The sequence below is a fragment of the Aquila chrysaetos genome, chromosome 2, assembly GCF_900496995.4.
Source record: "Aquila chrysaetos chrysaetos chromosome 2, bAquChr1.4, whole genome shotgun sequence".
Taxonomy (NCBI): Eukaryota; Metazoa; Chordata; class Aves; order Accipitriformes; family Accipitridae; genus Aquila; species Aquila chrysaetos.
The window spans coordinates 72,659,711-72,681,159 of record NC_044005.1 but is presented as its reverse complement, the minus strand read 5'-3'; the positions used below and the strand labels follow the sequence as shown (position 1 = coordinate 72,681,159).

Sequence of the window (21,449 nt, the reverse complement as noted above, 5' to 3'; positions counted from 1 at the left end):
AGAAAAGCACCCCAACAGAAGCAGCCCTGTCCTACGCTGCTAACCACCATGTTGGCTGGGTACTAAAACAGGCTCAGCCTCTAATTGCACTGTAGGACTAAACTGAAGCAGTTCATAGTATGGTCCTAAAATAAGAAGGCATATTCCAAATTGAAACAACAAAAGGCATCCTCCGACTCAGAAGGTGAATATTTCAGAGCACCAGCAAATCCCAGCTCACAAAATTTTTGTGCACCTTGTAATACTTTAGGTTTGCCACTCTTTCATATGCATTGAACTCATTGTTTCATCACAAGAACACTGACATGAAAGTTGAGTAACTGGTATGGGTAAGCTTGTTTTTCTATTTGTGTGTATATATATATGTATGTTTGATATCTCCCAAGAAAATAATGTGCTATGAAAAATTAAAAATTACAATGAAACTCAAGCATAAAAGCAAAATGTAAAGCCTACTGCAGTATCAGAAGTAGCTGATACGATTAACCATCTAGAAACATTCAATAATAGATTAGGTAACTGGCCTGGCTGCTCAAAGCAGGAATAAAACCATTTTATAGCTAATGAGACTTGTATGTGAATCGATATGGCTATGTGCTACAGTGTTCAGATGCACCTCGTAAGTAAGGCTGTCTGCTTTCAGAAGGGGGTTCTTGGGGGATAGAGAGAGGGTAGCAGGCTATTTCTCAGTTCAGTAATGCTTTCATGATGTATTGTCTAAATTATCCCAGTGGGGCAGGGGTGGAGGTGTGTGTATGAAGCTGAAGATGCACACACCCAACCCAACAATCTAGAGGTCCCAGCTAAGTTTACTGGTACAGGAATGCTTTGTTTAGCTATAATAGACATAAATCTCTGTTACATCTATCATGCATAAAGTTTAACACTTGCATCATTTATAGTATAACATTTGTTTACTTCCGCTAAAGCATAATGATACTGCTGGTGATATTTAATTTGACATCATTCAGAGTCACTTATTCAAGTATTCTTTCAGAAGAAAAAGAAGGAAGAACAGGGGCCAAGTAATTAACTAGTAATCCCAGGAGCCCTGGAAATAACAAAGCCAATTTTCAACAACTTTAAATCTTTGCACTTCACGCAAATGGGAAGCCAAGTTAGAGAGGGTAAGGTCCATTAACTTGAAGCGCTAGGACCTCATTTGGGGAAAACTCATAGCATTACAGTGCTTTCTATAGCTAAAGTCAATGTCAACTGAAGTACGTAGACATGAATTCCCAGCACAGATCAGGCTATAGCTTCAAGCTGTTCACCAAAATGAGGGGCACAGGCAGAATTCACATCTGAAATCACTGCAGAGGAATTCTGCAGCAGAAGTGGAGAAGGAATGCTGCCTTAAATTATATTTTTAACTCTATCGTCCCCCTCTTCTTGAGATCTAATTTCCCATACCACTTTTTAACATGTACGATGTATGCAGCACATTTTTACAGACAACAGCATCCTTAATTACTTGAGCCTTACAAAACAGTCCACGCTGCGTATTAGGATTAGACTTTTTCCATGGGACTTTTTATTTTGCACGTAATCAAAGCTAGTACCATAAAGACAAACAACTTTTTACAGTTCAACTTTGATATAGTTCCCTTCAAACAGCTAATACTCACTACACCTCAGAAAAGGATTTACCTCATTATCTGTTCCCACATCCAACATCACTGGTAGACACTCGTGAGGTTTTACTCCTCCGCACGCCGTATAAAGTGCCAGTTTACCGACTGGAATGCCCATTCCATAACAGCCAAGGTCTCCAAGACCAAGAATACGTTCTCCATCTGTCACCACAATAGCCTGGAGGAAGAAATAAAAGCACTGTAAAAATCACTTCTTTGCTTGTATGTACTAAGTATTCCATTATCTTCTTACCATCATTTTTTAATTTTTATGTAAAAATTCTAACAAGTACAAACAAATCAATAATACAACAAAGGTCCAGAACTGGTTTATTGTATTTCACTGTGGTTTTGTTACACTATTTTAGACTCTTGCATCACTGTAAATGGGACTTTCGTATAAAACTTTTAAGAACACACAAGAGAGGTATTTAGTATTACATTACAAGGGAACTGGCATTGTTCCCTCTTACGTTTTTCTGTCAACAGTATGAAAACAGAATAGGAAGGGAAAGGAAGTTATCCACAAAAAAAGAACAACCCCGGACTCCTGGGTTTTGTCATGGCTGTTTTCAGCAGAACCAGAGCCAGCCACTCCTGCTGGCCTTTGACAGGGCTGTCTACAACCACCTGGTTCTTACCCTTCAAAGATGTATTTCTTCTTCCCTTGAGCAAATAACACACTCCATCATACTTACACATATGAGGAAGTATGTGTTTCATATACAGTAACTCTGTAAACCCCACAAAACTGTCTGTGCTAAAAAGGAATATTTTTCATAGTAAAGGACAGAAGTGCTTAGTATGGCAAGCAGCTGACAACAAAATAATTTCCTTGTCGTACTCTGTGACAAGCAATTTTAGTTGGAAATTTAATATTTTTTGTGAGACAGCTCATCAGGTACCATACGTGGAGAACTATTAACCCAAACACCAGAACAGGTTGCCAAGAGATTTTGTGGAGTCTCTACCCTTGGAGATACTCAAAACCCACAGGCTGGACACAGCCCTGAGTAACCTGCCCTGGTTGACCTTGCTTGAGCAGGAGGATGGACTAGATGATCTCCAGAGGTGCCTTCCTACCTCAACCACTCTGTGATTCCCTGAAATGCAGAAAAACCATTCAGGATTTTTTTGATGCATAATATTCAATGTAATTGACCAATTAATCAGTAAAGGATGTCCACAGCTAAACAAGTAACGGTTTAAAAGCCCCAAACTTTGGCTGTGACAGCATTGTTTCTATTTTAAAAATGAGCTAAGAAATCACTGAAATCTACTTGATAAAATGCTTACAAAAATATCTTAACCAAGTCACCTCAGGTGCAAAACAGTGTCAGCTTTGTTATGCAACTAAAACTGAACTTACCTTGATAATATTTTCTGGCCAGGATTTAAGCATTGTAGCGATGTGTCCCCGGTCATGGATAGTAATAAAAAGACCTCTGCAAATAAAAAAATACTTTTCATATAAACAGGCAATTAAACACTGCAGTATGAATCAATTAAATAATAAATTAACTCTATGCAAATGTGTTTCCAACATACGTAGATTCAGTTCAATAATAAGTGCTCAGTTTTGTATGAATGAGTAAATTAAATGTCTGCATTTAGTAGAAGTCAGAGAACATGTAACTCAGTGAAGCTTCACTGAGCAGTGAGAACCTGTAAGTCATTTCTGAAAATTGCTAAGTTTGATTTTAAGGCTCAGTGAGCACTTGATCTGTTCAAATGCGTTCGTTAATTGTCCCAGACCACAAAACGTGTTCATCATATGACAGTGATCACTAGTGCCCCTGCAGTCCTAACATTTACAGACAAGAATAGGCCAAAGTTTTAATCTATGAACAAAACCTGAAAAAGCCATATATTATCATTACATAAAATAATTCAGGACCTTTCAGTTAAGTGTTTAGAAAACAGTCTTCCTATTTAATTAGATTGCCCCTTTGACACCTACAAAAGTGGAAAATTATCTTCTCTATATGAAAATCTCTTTGATTTGAAAGCGTGTAGCACATCCCACAGTGCTGAGCATACCGAATTTTTACTTTGAAGAGTGTTTGTAAATTGACCTTTAGTTCCACCAATGCAGAAGAGCATAAAACAAAATGACAGAAAAGTGTAATTCACATTTCATTTTTTATTTATTATAGAAGAAAAATTGATATAATATCTTATCCTACTCCTCAGCATTTTATTCTTCATTTATTTTACCTGACATGCAGATATACATCCAGGTCCACTCAGACTTAATTTAATTCCATTTCTTATCTACTTTTCTCATGTGAGAGAGTGGAAAAAAATTATCCCACTAAATTAAATCTCTCAAAAACCATGAAGAAAACATCAATGAAGAAGTACATGCCAAAGATGCTTTCTTGTAATTAAATTTTGCATTAGTAAGTATACGGAGTTGTCTTCTGGAATTATTCTAAAGCATTTCATCTGCCTGTTATAAAAGTTATAAAGTAAAAATTAGAGAAAAGTATTGAAAAATAATTTAAATCTAAGTCTACTACGGTATTTCCATATTCATAGAATTGGGTGCATGCCTGTGTGGGTCACACTTCTCAGATACGACTGCAAGTATTGCAAGTCAAGCAAAAAAATTTCCTGCAGTGTTAAAAAGTATATTAGTCAAGACACAAAAATGAGTTCAAACATTATATTTAATTTCACATGTTTATATATTTCATACATGTTAGATTATTTATATTTTTATAGATAAACTAACATGTGATCTATATTTTTATATTTAATTTTATATTTAATTTCACATTTAAGTGTCTTCTTCCCCTCTTTGATGTCAAAAATATACAACTGCAATTGTTTATTATTTTGGACAAAAGGCAGTGTAAGACATGTGGCAATTAACCAAAGTAATTCTTAATCTTAAAGCTAATGATTCAGAAACAGAAACTACAACCTCAAGTAGCTAATTAAATAAAAACTGGCATGTTCTAAAAGAAAAATATACATGCATTGCATAAAGAAGAAAAACAATCAGCCATTTCTGGCTAGATATTTTTAACTGTTTAAATTTCATTTTATGCATTTCCCCCTAGAACTGGGAATTCTCTGATCCTGGCATTCCCAATTAATTCCCCTTCTGCATCCATTCCGCATGCTCAGAACAAATGCACAAGGCTGGATGATGACGTCTATCGGTTGTTTCTTAATAAGTAACGCTTGTCAGCAGACTAATTCCTCCACCTCGGTGGAAGTGACAGTCCTCGGGGGGTGGGAGGGTTAATATTTACAGCACTTTTCAGAAGTTGTGGTATTTCCAGCACACAAGCATTGCTATTTGTGAGCCAGCTACCTGAAAAAAAGATGGCCCTAACAGTGAAACGCCATGAAGCAGCAAAGCAAAATAACTGTGAATGCTTCCTTTCTGATGTATCGTAGAGCGAGTCATTTTATAAAACACTGTGTAAACTGTAAAGTCATAAAATACAGCTTATCGAAATTGCTAGCCTCGGAGACAGTCGATTGGGAGAGCTGAGTGTGTGAAAGGAAAAGAAGAGTGCAGGAGGAAAGCTATGTAGAGGCATCACCCCTCTTTCTCCTTGTCCCCGCCTTCCAATTTACACCGACCTAATAGATTCGTGTTAAATGAAGCAAGATTTTGTATTGATTTTCTAAAGAGCCAGAGCCCAGCCCAGTGTCGTTAAATGACCTCTTCCTTGCAAGCTAGGGAGAGAGGTCTCCATGGAATAAATTCCCCGGCAGAGGAAAATAAAGGCAGGGTGGCTGCTCCAGAAGGAATTTTGTTAGAACATTTGTAAGGACCTTTGAATAAGTATTGAGAGCGTATTTCAGAAATCTGTCCAAGCAGGATCACATTCAAACAACAATAGAAAACAGGGGCTGAAGTGCAAACAGAACCATGTCGAAAGCATTGCACTCCCCTCCTTCTCCTCTTCCCTCCATTCTTTCTGTAGATTAGTAAAATGTTTCTGGACACATTGGCCTGACTGAGAAGATACCCCTAGATTTAAGGGCACAGAATAAGAGATAAGAATCTTTTATTCTTTTCTCTGGATCTGGTTTCCCCATCCTTCATTTCTTAATTAAAGCACTTTTCTCCTTTAAGGCGTCCTCTGCGAGAAGCTACACCAGGTTGCAAGAGGAAGCCCAGCTTGCAGCGGCATCAGCCACAAAAATATTCAACCTACATTACCGGGACTGAACTCACTGGCAATCCTACCTGCAGGCAACCACCAAAAGGTAGCACTAAGTATTTTCTTCTTTTCCATGAGGTCATGCTATGTCAAGGAAAAGCACCAACTGCAGAAGGTTTATTACAAGTGGGATAGGGTGACACAGGCTGACATCATAGTTATTTTTTGGCTGTCATGGCACACCCATGAGAAGAATCAAGAAAGGGGCAAGCTACACAATGTAAATTGAATTAAAGTATATCTGTATTTCAGTCCAGAAATCAGACAGAATTATCCGTTTGAGTATAATGTCAATAATAAGTACTGTCATGTCAGGGACGCACACCCTGCTCTGCCAGCTGCAGAGCAAGAGACAGCCCGCGTGATGTGCATCTGTCTGACACAGCACTCCAGGATGGGGCTGCTACAGCAGATGGACAAGTAACGCATTTCAGCACATGGAGAAAGAAGCAAGATGCAGAAAAAAATGCTTAAGGATAAGGGGTTTTTTTAAAAAAAAAGATGAGGAAAAATATGCTGCTTGGTTTTCAGCGTGCACATATTCACATACCTAACATGAAAAGCATCTCACACGGAAGCAGGCTTAAATTCTCCCATACACACTTTCAGAGCAGCCCAGGTTGGCAAGCTCACTGTAAAAGCAAGTGTAGGTTTTACGACACAGTATTGTCCTTTCTATTTGAACCGCCATCTCAGTTACACATACTGACTTTTCTTGCGAGGCAACACATTGAGACCTGCTGAGGCTTAAAAGGCCAATCAGCAAAACTGCGACTTAAAACTGACTCGAAGCTTGCAGCAGCAGATTAGTCTTCAAATTAACATGTTCATTTTGAACCTGGCACAATGCGGATCTACGTGGAACTTGTCTGAGCGCGTACACAGAAGGGCTCATCTTCAGTCACTTTGGCCCCAGTTAGCCTTCAGTTCAGCACTGGTTTGTACCAGTCTAGCCAAAGGGATCGCTTCTACTTACACCCACTTCAGATAGCCAGACGATGTACGAAACTACAGCGGAGGAATAATTATGCAAAGAAGTAACTACGCCTCCTTTCTTCTTGTCACACACCAGTAAGACCCAAGCCCTGAAGAGCAAGGGGGGAGCCCATGCTAGGACGTCGGGATCCACTCAACAAAGGGTGGATCTATTTTGGGTCACTGAGCTCACTACACTGTAGCAGATTTTACCAGTTATGTGGCCGTCATGCTACATCACATAATTTGGCTCTGTTTCATTAGAACTTTGATCTATGAGAACAAAGTAAACAGAATTAAATGGAGTATTTGTTTATTATGCTTCGTGGAAGTAATGTTCCGCCAGCAATGTATTTGTCTATTTTCTATTAAGGAACAGTTTAGAAAAATGTGTCATAGTAACAGAATAAGCCTTTCTTTCCTCTTATAATAACAGGAGGCAATCTAACATGTCTCAGAAAATGCCAAACATTTTTTAATGAAAAAAAAGTTCAAACTTTTCTCACAACCCTACATGTTCAAAACTGTTATTTGAATTATGAACTGTACATAGAATTATAGTAGAGGTGACTTCACTTCCCCAGGCAGCCTAAATCAACAAGCTTAATAATAATCGTAATCACAATAAATCTCAAGGACTAGCCTCAGTTTATTTCTGATTTCCCAAACTCTGGCACTTTGCAAGAAAGTGGGAAACTACTTCCCTCGTCCCTGTTGAAATTCCCTCCTATTTTTGTTAAGATTATAAAAAGCAGTACAATACAAACATTGTACTAGAAATGAGTACCTATGTCCTCCCCACAAAGAACTTTCTGCTCTTTTTTCACCAAGAAATAATAACATTTCCCATTGTAACTGTTCAATATGGTCTCTCATCATATAAAATTTATTCAAGCTTTTAATTACATCTTACCTTACCAGGTTCCTTTGCATAGTAACATTCATTTCAAGACCTCCGAGGCCTAATAAATACAACTGATGAGCTGATTTAAGAAATGCAGCCATTCACAGTTTTACTTTTTTACCTTTCCGTCTGTACAGGGGTTAATTTCATTACTTTACAATGCACAGGTATTTCTTTCAATAAATAAAATAGTTGATGCTGAAATTGCAGCTGCTACTGACGTTCATCATGAATTCATCAGTATTAAAGAAACATGGGCTTTACATTTTCTAGGTGTTGCATACTCAAACCATATTTAAACAGGAAAGTTTGTATGAAGCAAAACAAAGATTAGATCAAAAACCAACACCAAAAATAGTACAGGCGCATTAAGAGAACAGCACATACTGTTAACACCTCTGAAAGCCTGGAGCTGTACTCGAGTAAGATGAAGTTCATAAAACAGATAAGTACTAGCAGCATATGAAAGACAATGGAGAATAAGATATTAACCCAGACAAGACATAAAAGTTTATAAATATTATGTGTTATTTCATACTCAGCATATGGTTTCCTAAATGATTGATTATAAATAGTTATTTTTTAGAAGAAAGTGACTTCAAGTATTCTAGAAGACAGACGCTAACATCTACCAACACCGGTTAGCTATACTTAAAAGAGTAATGGAAGCCTCATTATAAATTTTTAAAGTGACTCAAAAGCCCAGTTTGGCACAGGTGTGTAGGGAAATAATTAAAGTAGAGAAAAACACAGTGTTCATAATCACTGTAAATGGGAAATGCTAATGCGAGGGCTCTGAACAGTCAATCTTCAGCCATAGGAGCAAACCAGCTTTAGTCTTATTTCAAGCCTTCCTTCTCAAAATGCTGTTTCATGGCACTCTATCCAGTGTCGGCAGCCTGTGTAGCACTCTTTCATGTGGCCAAGACCATCAAAGCTGCTTATCAATCCCTGTTAGTAAGTGCAGTGCTTTAACAGTTACTGCAGTTAAAAATAACATCTACATAGCAGAGGCAAGTAAGTTCAGGGCACTTACAGAACAGTACAGTCTGGAACGTCAATTAGCCTTAAGAGCAGAAAAGTGATGAAACTAACCTGAAAGACAGCAGCTGTCATCCTGGCATTTGAAAATACGACCTCAGGGGAATGAGGTTTCAGAAAAGAAAGGTTAGGTTTGGAGGAGTAAAAGGCACATAACTCTAGCAACACAGAGATTCAGGTGCTGTGGGATCTTTTAGCATAGATGTTAAAACATTATTTCAAAATAAATAATAATGATGATTATAGTAATCAGAAAAAAAACAAAATTATGACAACTGGGATAGGCAGCTACTTAAGATTATAATTTTTCTGGTGTGAGCCTCAGCAAGCTGCAGTGCTCCAGATGCTGCACATCCAAGAACAAAAGTAAAGAGAGTATCTGTGCTATGCTCAGGCTTGCCCAAGAGCTTCAACTAGAGTCCATGGCTCTGACTTGTCTCTCTGACGACGGACACTTTGTGCTTCAAAGAGCCTCATCCAGATAGCAGTATAATCAGAAGAGCTGGTTTGAACAACCCCATGGGTTGCAGGAACTTCCAGATGGACTCCCTTTGCCCACACCTTGTGTTTTACTTCCAGCAATCTTTGTTGGCAAAATGTCACAACCCAGTTGGACTGGGTACATTTTCAAATACAGCCAGAGCTGCCCAGAGACCCGACTTCAGGTCTCAGCACATTCCCTGTGGGATTCCACCCCATGTGGGATTAGGAAAGTGGGGAACCAGGCAGGGGCTGCTGTTCAGTAACCTGCAACACAGCGAGCAGTAACACCCCTGATCCATCTCCGGGCAGGGGACAGATCACAGGGACATTGCCCTGTCTGCCCCTCTGCATCAGAAACAGGCTCCAAAGCTTGCATACAGTGTATATTTTATAAATTGTAACACAACAGAGTGGGTGACAGTAAAAAAAGAGACAAGCTACCCATAGCAGTACAGACTGAAGGCAAATGAAAATGCAAAAGAGAAAAAAACTGCACATGGGTGCTGTCCTATTACTTTTCTCCAACAAGTCTGGACTCTCCCAGCCCTCTGAGAGCCTGATTCTTGATACCAAAGCATGTAATCTCTACATTGGTACTTTGAGTGTATAAAGACTTTTGCAAAAGAAACTTTTTTTGCTTGAAACATTCTGCTTTCACTTTGTTGGAATGCCAGTCGGGTAAACTCAGGCTCCAGAACTGGGCAAAGAAGTCAGAGCTTTGTACAATAAAAAGCAACCCAACGAAGTAATTCCTCAACTGCTCTCATTCAACACAAAAATCAGTACATTGTTAAAACAATCTGAGCAAAATATTACAAGCCTTACACAGCAAAACCGTAAAACCAAATTTAGCTGCTACATAAAGCAATTATAGCTTGTCGCTTTGCTAATAATCCAAAAGTCTCTACTTCATTTTTGAAACCATAATGTGCACCTCAAACTACTTCAGGTGAAAATTGAGAATACTTCGTAGTAAAAGCAACAATTCATGGACTTTGTCACTGCAGGCTTTTTGCATCAATTATATAAAATACTCATTATTGTATATCTAGATAACACTGGTTTTTAATTAGTGCCTCACCTCCTTTACTTACAAAAGCAAACAGCACAGCATTTTGTGATCTAAATATTGAGACTGTAATGATACATCCTTTTCATACAGCAACAGAGTAGATCAAATCATATCTTCTTTATATTCACTTTTTAAAACATGAATTTGTTGATTTAACCATATTCCTAAAGTATCATTCATCCAGACAATCAGCTTTTATGTATTGTTGCTTAACCACATAACAGCAATTCAATGGGATGTGTGTGTTTGAAAAGGAAAAGGCAGACTTTGAGAAATACTGTGTTTTAAGAGCCAGAGCCGTTTTGCTCCAGAAGCTACTTAAATTCTTCCAACAGTTGCTCAATAAATAACTTAATTACTTACACTCTAATAGACACAAATAAAACTATTTGAAGATTGTCAATGAGAGAATGGTTTACCAGAGCCAGAGCCAGACCCATTCATTTTTAAGACAAAAAATAACCCACCGTTCTGCTTCAATAGCTATCATGTTTGTATTATTTTATGCTAATATTAACGGCATAAAGAACCATCAACAAACAACATCAACCATGTATCTACTAGGAATCTTGCAATGCTAATGATGTTTTTTTTTAAAAAAACCTTTTAAATGTTAAACTGTGAAGTACTCGAACAAGTGAGATCACTGTCCTTCTATTTACTTCAACAACTTGTGCTGCCCTGGCTCATTGGAACATGGAAAATTTCCAGTATTTAGACAATAGTGTCCTTTAAGCCAGTTTTCATTGACCTTTAAATCACCATCGTTTGGTCTCAATAACCATTAACAAGGACAAAAGTGAAGACGTATTAAAAACGCTTCTTCTTACGGCATATCCTACTCAACTTCCACTTTAATGAAGAAGTGACTTCTGAAAAGAGACACTGTCTTCCATTTGGAGAGCTGACCTTATCTGCTGAAAAGGAACCAAGGAAACCGCTCAATTTATGTCACAGTGACAAAGCAGTTCCTAATGCAAGGAGCTGCTGTGCTAAGAGGTAGCAAGTCAGAAGGCAAGCAGAGCTGTTTCGCCCAGGCTTGAGCCGTCTCTCTACGGCATTTGGCGACATCTCGGAGACCCGCATCCTGAGGGCACAGAGATCACAGCGTCGTCGAGGTCATCTGGGACCACTGGAGATCACCCAGTCCAAGCTCCCTTCCCAAGCAGGGTCAGCTAGAGCAGTTTTTTAGCCTTGGCTTCCCCCGAGGTAAAAATTTGGTATGGACCACGAATTTTCCCTAGTTTATAGTAAGGAGTGTTAGCAGTAAAAAGAAAAAGGCTGTTCTAGCGGAGTTTGCTGTTCCTAAGATCAAATGGTTTTCGGGTCGTGCTCCACTCCAAACATATGCAGAAACCTATTCCTGCTTTCAGTGGAAATCATATCAGCAGATATCAATTGAAAATAAGTCTCCTGTATTTTAGCACACAAAGCTGGGCATAACACTCTGAAAAAGTACAGATCTCAATTTACCACCTGCACATGTTAAGATAAAGCATTTAATCTTAGGACAAAACCAAACAAGCTTGCATATCACAAGCATTACTTTGAGCAAGAGAAGTAACAAAGAGACAGCAAAGTAGTTATTGGACCCATTTTTAAATCCTTACAAAATGGACATTTTCTTCTTCTTCTTTTACTTTTAATAGAATTGAATATAGGTATAGCATGAGTATTGTGCCCTACAATTACTAAAATAGAAGAGATTAAAAATAATGCATTTTGAGTTGAAAAGCAAGCAATTATTTAGCCTCAGTTATTTCACAGACTATTCTCCTATCATTCACAGAAATTACATTCAAATCATTTTCTGCTTAAACTTTAATTTTAATATTTGACTAGGTTACAAACAACAAAAAAAAGATGGGCTTGAGTTTATTGCCTGCTAGAGCATACAGCGTCTTCCTCGGGATCTCACAGTGCATCAGTGATCTCTCAGAGCATCACCTGAGGGAGAAGCATGAAGTCTTGCTATTGCAAAAAAATCCATACAATTGGATTCTCATACATTCACGCTGTTTTTAATATTCCTGCAAGTTATTTGTTGCAGTGACGAATATGGCTGGCTTACACGTGCCTCAACTCACCATTATACAGGGTAAGGGCAAGCACAGCGCAGAGGGACCTGCAGGAAAGGTAACACGCGAGAGCGAGCCGCAGCTGGAGGCACAAAGGGTACTCGCCCTGGTGTTAAAAAACCACTTGGGTCTGAAATCAAACATTATTTTAAAGAGAGGAGTCCATCGACACCGACCAAACTGCCGAAGCGCAGCGCTGATCACAGGATCAGGTGCCAGGACGACAGTGGGAAGATCCCGGTAAAGTCCGCACGCGTCCACCTCCCGTCTGCCCCTGTCCCGTTTTGTACCTGCAACCTTCCTCGTGCAAGACCCCGGGCTCAGCCGTCCTGGACCTGAGCACCGCTGAACGGCCTGGAAACCCGGCACACCGGGGGACTCCCACCGTTCTGAAGGCGCAGGCATCCGCGCGCACCCGCCTTCCTTCCGCGTGCTTGCATCCAGCTGCTCACCTGCTTCTCCATTGCCCCATGTCTTGGCCACAAGAAAATACGGATTTTCAGGTTACTGTGATAAATAATGGGAAATTTGAGCAAGGCGTATAGCATGAAGCTTTTAGATAGCTAGTTGCATGAAGGATGAGCATTTGAAAGCAAAACTTTTGTTATCAAAAGGTGACAAAATTAATTTTCAAATAAACACTGTGTTGTGTTGACCATAACCATTTTCTTTCCACTGTAATCTGCAAAGTGGAGAGAAAAGGCATAGTTTACTTCTGATCCTAAACAAAATGTGTCCACCTCTTAAAATGGCATTTAAATGGCACTTGTTAAACGTTCACTAACTACAAAAACTATTCCACTTGTGCATGAAAATTTATTCTGTTGTTCTGCCCTCACAACCAACAAGCTGGGCTTTGATGGCCACCGGGAAACACGAGAAGCTTTAACAGCAGATGGGGAATTTCAGGCCTGACTTAGTGCTTCAAAGTAAAACAAAGTTCCTCTGCTAACAAGTAATCCTACCACAGAACTGACTTCTCAGGTTAGTGATTTTTTTTTTGACCACATGAAAAGATATGATTATTGTTTATAAATTCTCATGCAAAATGTATAAATCATTGTCTAGTGACAATGTGACTAGTTTTGCATTAAATTTAAATTTCAATTATTTGGAATATCGCATTATTCTCACCATATAAAGCTAGTCATTATGATTTTTTTTAATTGGCATTTTGTTCATTTCCCTTTTGTTCTTATTTTAGTGGTTGGGATCATTGAATTGCTTGATAACATCATTTGACAAATTTCTTACGAAACTTAAAAACTGAAGTAACTTTAACAACAATGTTTTAATTAGGCTATACATATCCATAAAAACTTTCTAAAAAACAGAACTAAGCCTGACTAGATTCCAAACCAAACTTGACATATTGAGAGACTCATCTTTAAAAAGCATATAATAACAGAAATCTCCTAGGTTAGAGTCTAAGTTCAAATCTGAATAATTTTTAAACACAGACCTTAAGCTAAGATGTTTTAGAAAATTCAGTGGAACTGTACAGGAACTGATCAAAATATAGATCAATTTAGTTTGAACTCCAAAAAAGTGCTGTGGTAGTAGGTCCTTGGTGTAAGAAGGGTTTCGCTTTACATCTGTTCCACACTCAATTTTTATTGTTTTCTTTTGGCCTCTTGATTTTAACCAATTTGTTACAATTACTGCACCTATAGGAAAGCTACAATAATTTCCATCATTTTACATCCATATTTTCCATTTTCAAAAATATAAGCCTTAAAAAAAGAAAAATGCAAACAACCTGACCAGCAACACTATTTCAGCTCTTATTTCCTGTTAAATTTACAACATGCATGAATGTATGAGATGACAGACAAAATTTTTAGGACTGTGTCCAACAACAGCTTTTAACATGGGAAAAAAGCTGCAGGTCCAGCTCTATCTCAGACAGAGAAACCAAGACGCATACATGATTATTTTTAAGACTATGTTATCTGATGTTAACAAAGTTCAACATACCAGTTCTTCTCTCAAATTCACTCATGGAAAAAGTTAAGTGTTAAAATTTTACCAGCAAAAACCAGGAAATGTATATTTATATTGTCTATATAATTTGTCTTTAATTATAGGGAATTTAATATATTTAAGAACAAACTAGTGATTTTCTGACTCAATTAAAAAATAGTAGAAGCCTTTATCATAAAATCTGAGAAAAAAATTATACTAGATGGAACCCCAAGGTAACATTTGAAGCATTAAACATCTGGAATGTATCTGGCTCCCTGTCATAAAAATTAATCACAACCATTAGAGACTAATGGTCTTGTACTTTCCCTCCTTTTTATATAAATTCAGTCATGACCCCACGTACAGTTTTTCATTTCATAAAGTCATTATCAACATTTTATGAAAAAATGCACCATGCAATGGTAACGGCTAACACAAATGGCTAATATTATTGATAGACTTTACTATATACCTACATGAAACAAAGCAGCACAGGATACAGAACGGACATAGCAAGGAGTCTTGGAGGCAGTCTTACAGGGCGATGGCGGTATTCAAAAAGCATCACCTAGCAGTCACAGTAGAAGTGTTTCTGAAACATTATTTGTGAGCTTCCTACCTGTTCAAGGGACTCGAAGGCTCAAGTCCAATGTCAAAAAGAGGCACAGGCTTTTCTGAGGACATTGCCATTGAAAGTCTGTGGGCCATAACTTAAGTCATCTTTCAAAGATGACGTTTGTTTCACTGTAAAGCTTGACTGCAATGTACCAACCACTCATCAAATGACTGAGGTTATGACCATCCTCAAGAAGAATCTCATTTCAGTGTGTGCACTGGAGTATTTTTCCATTCTATATGAAGTGGCAAACTGAAAATAGAAATAGGTACATTGCTTGCAGCAAACAGAAATAGGACAGAATTGAGATCTTTTTAGATATGCTATTTACCTGAGAATCACAAGTCCCCCGAGCTTGTATTCTAGTTATTTGTCAAAAAAAACATTGATTAATCAAAGAGAAAGCAAACCATGTTCTGTGTTCATTTTCAGAAGGAAACATCTACATGTCATGTTTAAGGAGCTCGTTCTGGATGGCTAAGGAAAACTCTCAAAGACATACTGTTGCCTAAAACGCACGAACAGGCAGCACGAACAACCTGCCATTCAACATACAGTGCAGCAAACCTGTACATTCGTACGTGCTTATGATAAACCTAAAGAAGAACTCCAGGAGAAAAGTTAAAACAAACAAAAAAATACCCTCTAATATAAGAAAACTGCCATAATATGGTGAACTTCTGTAAATGGAAATGTGCTGCTGTATCTCTGTAAGCTACATTAGAGCTTCATCTCAGCAACAGTAAGGTGTTTCCTTCGATGGAACACTCCACCAAAAAGCCCAAACCAGCAGTTAATTTCCTTATTCTAGAGTACACTAAAATAAAGTTGTGAGGTCTCCTAAATTCCCTTTTTCCTTAAGACTAAACAGAAATTCAAGTTAAATCTAGCTGCTTTCGGAACAGAGAGGCAAAAATGAGAACTGGCTTTTGACCATCTTTGTGCCAAAGGCATAGGTTCTCATTCAGCACAAACTGAAGTTTACTTTCCTTTTTTTATATTTCTCAGTAAATGGTTCCCTGGAGTCCATCCCTTCTTTCTGCCAATTGATTTATGCCTTCCCTATCAATGCCTGCCTCTAGCTAGAAGTCCTTGCTTTTCTTACAAGAATTACTTGCTTTGTTTGGTTTGTATGCATTCTTAATGTTTCGTCTATTTGATCTATGCTCTCAGCAGTCTCTTGTACACTTACAGCAGTTTTCTAAAAAAAACTGGTTTTCTTTCATGTAGTTTAATCACTTAATACTCATTAGAAGAAGAAGGTCCTTATACAAAGCAGAACTGACTTGCAATGCCACCACTTACTCAGAGAGCAGTGGTCAGGATGACAGAGGCCTCACTAACCTTTCCCCACCCGACTGCAAATTACACTATGTTAATGCTACTCTTTGGGATAGATTTGGGAAAGTTATTATGACCTGGCCTTTTTATGTTTGTTTTAGGTTTATTATAATTTACACTGCTGACACTTTTTATTGAACAGCGCACATAAGAAAACAGTTGTATAAAGCTATAAAACTTTACTAAAAAGGATGAAAATGCCATGCAAGAAATAAAAGGGTTCATTTCTATCCCAAAACTTTTGACTCTTGCCTTTTTCAGAAGCCTTGTATCAGCAGCGGCATATGGCTGTCTCAAAAGCAGTGTGTAAAAATCTCCCAGACTAAAAGCATTTAGCCATAAATAATGAGAAACACAAGATATATTAAAACACACAATCATCCCGTTGTTATGGTCTTAAAGGCTGAAAATCTTTACGCCTTCTCTTTGCTTTCAATTTTCCATTTTAAGACCTATTTACCTTATCTATTTAGAAAGCTTCTAGACAGAGACAGAAAACTATGATGTTAGAACATCCAAGCTACTGCAAAGTTAAGAGTGATTTCACTGGGGTTTTTCCTTCCTCTTTTGGACTTCATCAAGTACAGTTACAGGAATAACTGATTTTTTTTTTAAAAGCTACTATATCTTGTATTGGAAGTGCAACAATGAGACAATGTTGGACTGCTGAGTAATGAGAATATTTTGAACAGAGAAGCTGCTGAATGTGTAAGCAGGGGATTTGGGTGGTGCCGAAGGACGTGCAACAAATGTACAGAAAACAAGAGCTGGAGAAATTCCAGCGTAAGCACACTCCTAAAGGAAAACATCCTCTGGGCATGGGCTGGGATATATACAGAATTAGCTAATAAAGCATTGTAATTTTTCTAAGTCACTGGAGTCTCATCTGAAATACTACTGGTACCTCCTTTTGTAATATCAGGAGACAGCAATGGGAATTACTGGGAACTTGGAAAAAACTCTCTGCAAAGAAGGAGAGAGTAGGATTCCTCTATCTCTAAGAAGATCTTAATATTTAAAACAAACCCAACACTAAATGTTTATCAGTCACCTCTAACAGTTCTCTGCTATACGCTCATGTTGCCAACGCATACGTGCCTACTGCTAGTGATACCTATTTGTAAGCACATGCAGTAATATGATTTCTTTTTTATCCTATTGATATCTGGAAGTAAGCCCATACCCTTCCACAGCATAGCCCTAGGACGGGAGAAAGAAACATACACTTTTTTCTTAGTACTTCCCAAGCAATGAACTGCAAATTTGAACAGCACACAGAAGGGCGAGAGGACAGCCTGTGAGCGCACACACTTCACATCTCCAAGAACAGGTAACAGCTAACAGCTACAGAAAAGCAGCAGGTCTTCTTCCTTTAAGTGCTCCTCCGTATGGAAATGCACCCTACTAAGCAAGCCCTGCAGTGCTTGCCCTAGGGGAGTGCTACCTCCTCTGGGAGCGTTTCAGAATAGGCACTTGTATAAAAACTGAAGGACTACCATCCACAAACAACTCTAACTCCTCAGCAACAGCAAGTTCAACATAAAGGTTAAATAGCCATTAGCACCGGTGTCTAGAAGAAAAACACTCAGCAAAGAAGTCACAGCTGCCGCTTGAGAACCATCAGCTGCCTCCAGTTTTGCGGTGAACAACACTTACTGATAGAAAGTGATTTCATTTTAACTACTTCATTGCATCCGTGCAATTGTTGTCACCCTCTTTGAGAGTCCCTTGGATGTCTCAGCACACCACAAGATAATATATGTCTTCTAAAAGGACCTTTTATCGTTAGTCTAAAAGCATGCCTGACACTGAAGGTGTGCACAACAGCCTCAATAAATAAGCTGTAGCTTCTCCTCCGTTCCTAACCTCTTTTCACCAAAACCCAGACCATTTACTCTCCACAGATAAAGTAATTTCTAACTTTACAGTTTCTGGCTGTATTGGGCTGCACTGAAAGATTTACCTCACCTCCTACAGCAAATCAGTTGCATTGCTCTAGAGGCAAGCCTAGAGTAAACCAGCGTATATGTCATAGGCAATGATGTGGTGGCCAGAGCCCTGAGGCAAAATATGGGGCAACTGAGACTGACAGCAGAAACATATTTATTATTACTAAGTATGCTCCTAAAGATTAAAATGAATGTTCTTTCCCTGAAAGCCACTCCAAACGATGAGAGTTTGAGACACTTTGGTGCGAAGCTGACATCAATACACTGAAGATCACTAATTGCAAAAAGTTTGAATCTCCAAGACAACGGATTCAGATCTTAAAACCAAAATTATCACCTGCTTTATGCTGGAGCCACCAGCATCAGTGCTGTGTTTCATTTTACTTTGAGCACTGTCTTAGAGGATCTGACATTACTAGGATCATTCACAAAGGAATTCACACTCTCTGGATAAGAGAATCTGAAAATTCAAGTTCCTGTTCCAAAGGCTGATCAGACACCTGAAAAAATCTTGGACCATCGTGTCTGTTCACATGGCACAACCTGTCGCTTGTCTGTGTTGTCCTAAATGAGTCCTAGGATGGTGCAGAATTCCAGTCCACTGGAATGGATGTAATACGCAAACTATTGTGAACTGCAGGCCACAACTTCAGGGCCGTCCAAGGCCCCCAAGCCAGAAGGGAGGCAACTATATCTATCATTTTGCACAAGAGGTAAAGATGAAGTAACATCCATTTGCAGACATTGCGTGGGATTTCATAGTCTGTCCTTGCAAAGGTGTTGAACTATGGAAAGTTACGGCTCTCTTATTGAAGCAAATGACTCTTAAAAGGTTTGCCTTGGGGGCCAAATGATGTTGACAGGGAGCTGTATAAATCTGGCAGGTTGACAGATGCTCTTTTGTGAGGGGAAAATTTTGGCAGATAAATATTGCTTCAATAGGGTAGGACAGAGCCAATGAATAGACCTCTTCCGTACTCTATTACCTGATACTTTAGTGTCGCTCACAAGTCTTTGGCCAAGTCAAGGTGTGAAAACTAAATAAAATCTCTGCCCTTAAAGTACATTTCATTAAGGAATGTACTACTTCGGGAAATCTGGAAGTTTGTAACCAGAAGGCAGTATTGTGGGCTGGCGTAGAGTCAAAATCTCTCTAAAAATTCAGGAAAAAAGGAAGACATTGAAGAGTAACGTGGTTATACATCGGTACAAGTCCTAATTATTGATATGAAACTATAACTTGGCAAAAGAATATTGCTATTTCAAAAACATAATTATATAGTTTATTTGTTGAAAAGGACATAGCCTACCTTTTCTGTGGTATTGGCACTAGAGAGAAAAGATTAGTCAGAGTAAAGACATTTAACTTAGTATCATGTACTTTCTGTCCAGTCTTCTGCACGTAAATCCACAAGATGACTGTTTTAACAAACCAAACGAGAAGGGTCTAATAAGCACTGCATTAGTAACTGTCACACAAACTGTCCTTCCCGTGTGGTGAAAAGCACGAGTAAGAAACATCTCTGTTTCAGAGGACTCTCTCAGTAGGATGCACAGTGAGGAAGATAATCATCATAATACGCCAAAACCCATAGAAGTTAAGTTCCCATTGGCTCGGAGTGCAGATGCCCGTGAAAAGATAAATTTGAGTCCTCTAAATTTATGGAGGAGGGAGAACTTTCGGTTCTAACCTCACACAAGAGATAGTGGAAATGTGTAAAAAACAACAGTACCAACCAAATGAGGACAGGGATGCCCTGGAAATATCCAGGACTGTGTGAAGGAAATGGACAAGGAAACAGAGAGACAGGCATTGCCAGTACTTTAATTTTGGCACTCTTGCACAGAAAACACCAAGGATGTTTGCAGAAGAGCCCTGAGGCTTGCTAGCTGTCTTCCTCAGAAGACTGGGCTAAGACGGGGAAGAAAATGACCAAACATGGACTGCTGCCAAACATTTTGAGAGTCATGTTTTGAGTAGGGATGGCCTCATTTCCTCCTGCTCACAGCCCAAATGTACTCCCTCCAGAAAAAACAGAGCAATGCACCATCAAGAGTTGACTTAGGTCTGAAAGCCAGAAATTCCATGCTTGTGATGTGTTTCAGGACAAAGCTTTTATGACCATGATGAAAACCCCTAGAAGATGACCTGCATAAGAAATCACGTATGCAGCTCATGAGAGTAGGAAGAGGCTAATAATAGGTAAAGCCCCAAGTCAGACAAGACTAAATGAAAGAATAGCTCAAAGCGTGACTTCTGTCCCCTTCCAGTAATGCTGTAGGTAATACCTACATGCAAGCACCAAGTACATACAAAAAATAACATCACATGGAGGACATTATATTTCATAATGCTAGGTCAGGACTATGCATTCTCAGTTTAGCACAGGCTAATCATTCATTATTTTATTCTAAGGTCCAAGTTTAATAAAAAGAGAAAAATTCACACTATAACTAAATGGTGAACATATTGCCAAAATATTACCAAAAGCCATGAATTTAACACAGTTCAAGAGAAATCAAATGACTACATACACGTAACCTAACGAATATCCTAATGTTTTCAAAAATCAAGATATAACTTATTTTCATTCATCTATTTCTTAGAATGAGAAATTAGCTTAACATTTACAGAGCACTCTTAAGACCAAAATGAGGCCAACGGACACCTTCTATGCAAGATTCTCACACCTTCCCCTGCAGCAGCATTACTGGCTGCTGACAGACCAAGTTGAATAGACCTTGGGCACAATTCAGCGTAGTGTGTTTCTAGAAGACAGTCTAGGAGAAGAGAGGAATTCAACACTCTCATGCTGTGCCAATTCTCCTTTTCCAACTTTTCAGAGCAGGGCAAAATTATGCTAGGAGAATCTATCAATCAATCAGCATTACTTTCGAACCGAGGAAGCAACAGCATGCTAAGCTAAGTTTTAGCTTGATGAAGGTAACAGAGCAGATCAGAATCATGCCAAAGAGTAGAATTACTGGGTGTCATGACATGTCATGGTGTTTGAATTCAATGAATAGGCTATACAAAAAACAAGACAAAAAGCTGCCTGGAAAGCGTCAACCGTTGTCATCTTCACAAGAGACAAAAGTGAAAATGACAAACCAACATATATTTCAAAAGTGCTTCATGAGGGGCTGCAACTGCCATCATTGCCAGGCTTTTGAAGTCAATAAGAGAAAGACTGTCTAAAATTA

The 21,449-nt window shown here is 38.6% G+C and overlaps 1 protein-coding gene across 2 annotated transcripts in view; it reads right to left on the bottom strand.

The window, feature by feature from the left end:
- Positions 1 to 21,449, bottom strand: part of ME1 (malic enzyme 1) — a 187,561-nt gene that overhangs the window by 101,971 nt on the left and 64,141 nt on the right. For both annotated transcript variants that reach the window (XM_030040684.2, XM_030040695.2), the window contains exons 4-5: positions 3,004 to 3,079; positions 1,651 to 1,812 (exon numbers count right to left, since the gene is read on the bottom strand). In XM_030040684.2, the coding sequence (XP_029896544.1) occupies positions 1,651 to 1,812; positions 3,004 to 3,079 (238 nt within the window). The remainder of the gene's footprint in view (positions 1 to 1,650; positions 1,813 to 3,003; positions 3,080 to 21,449) is intronic.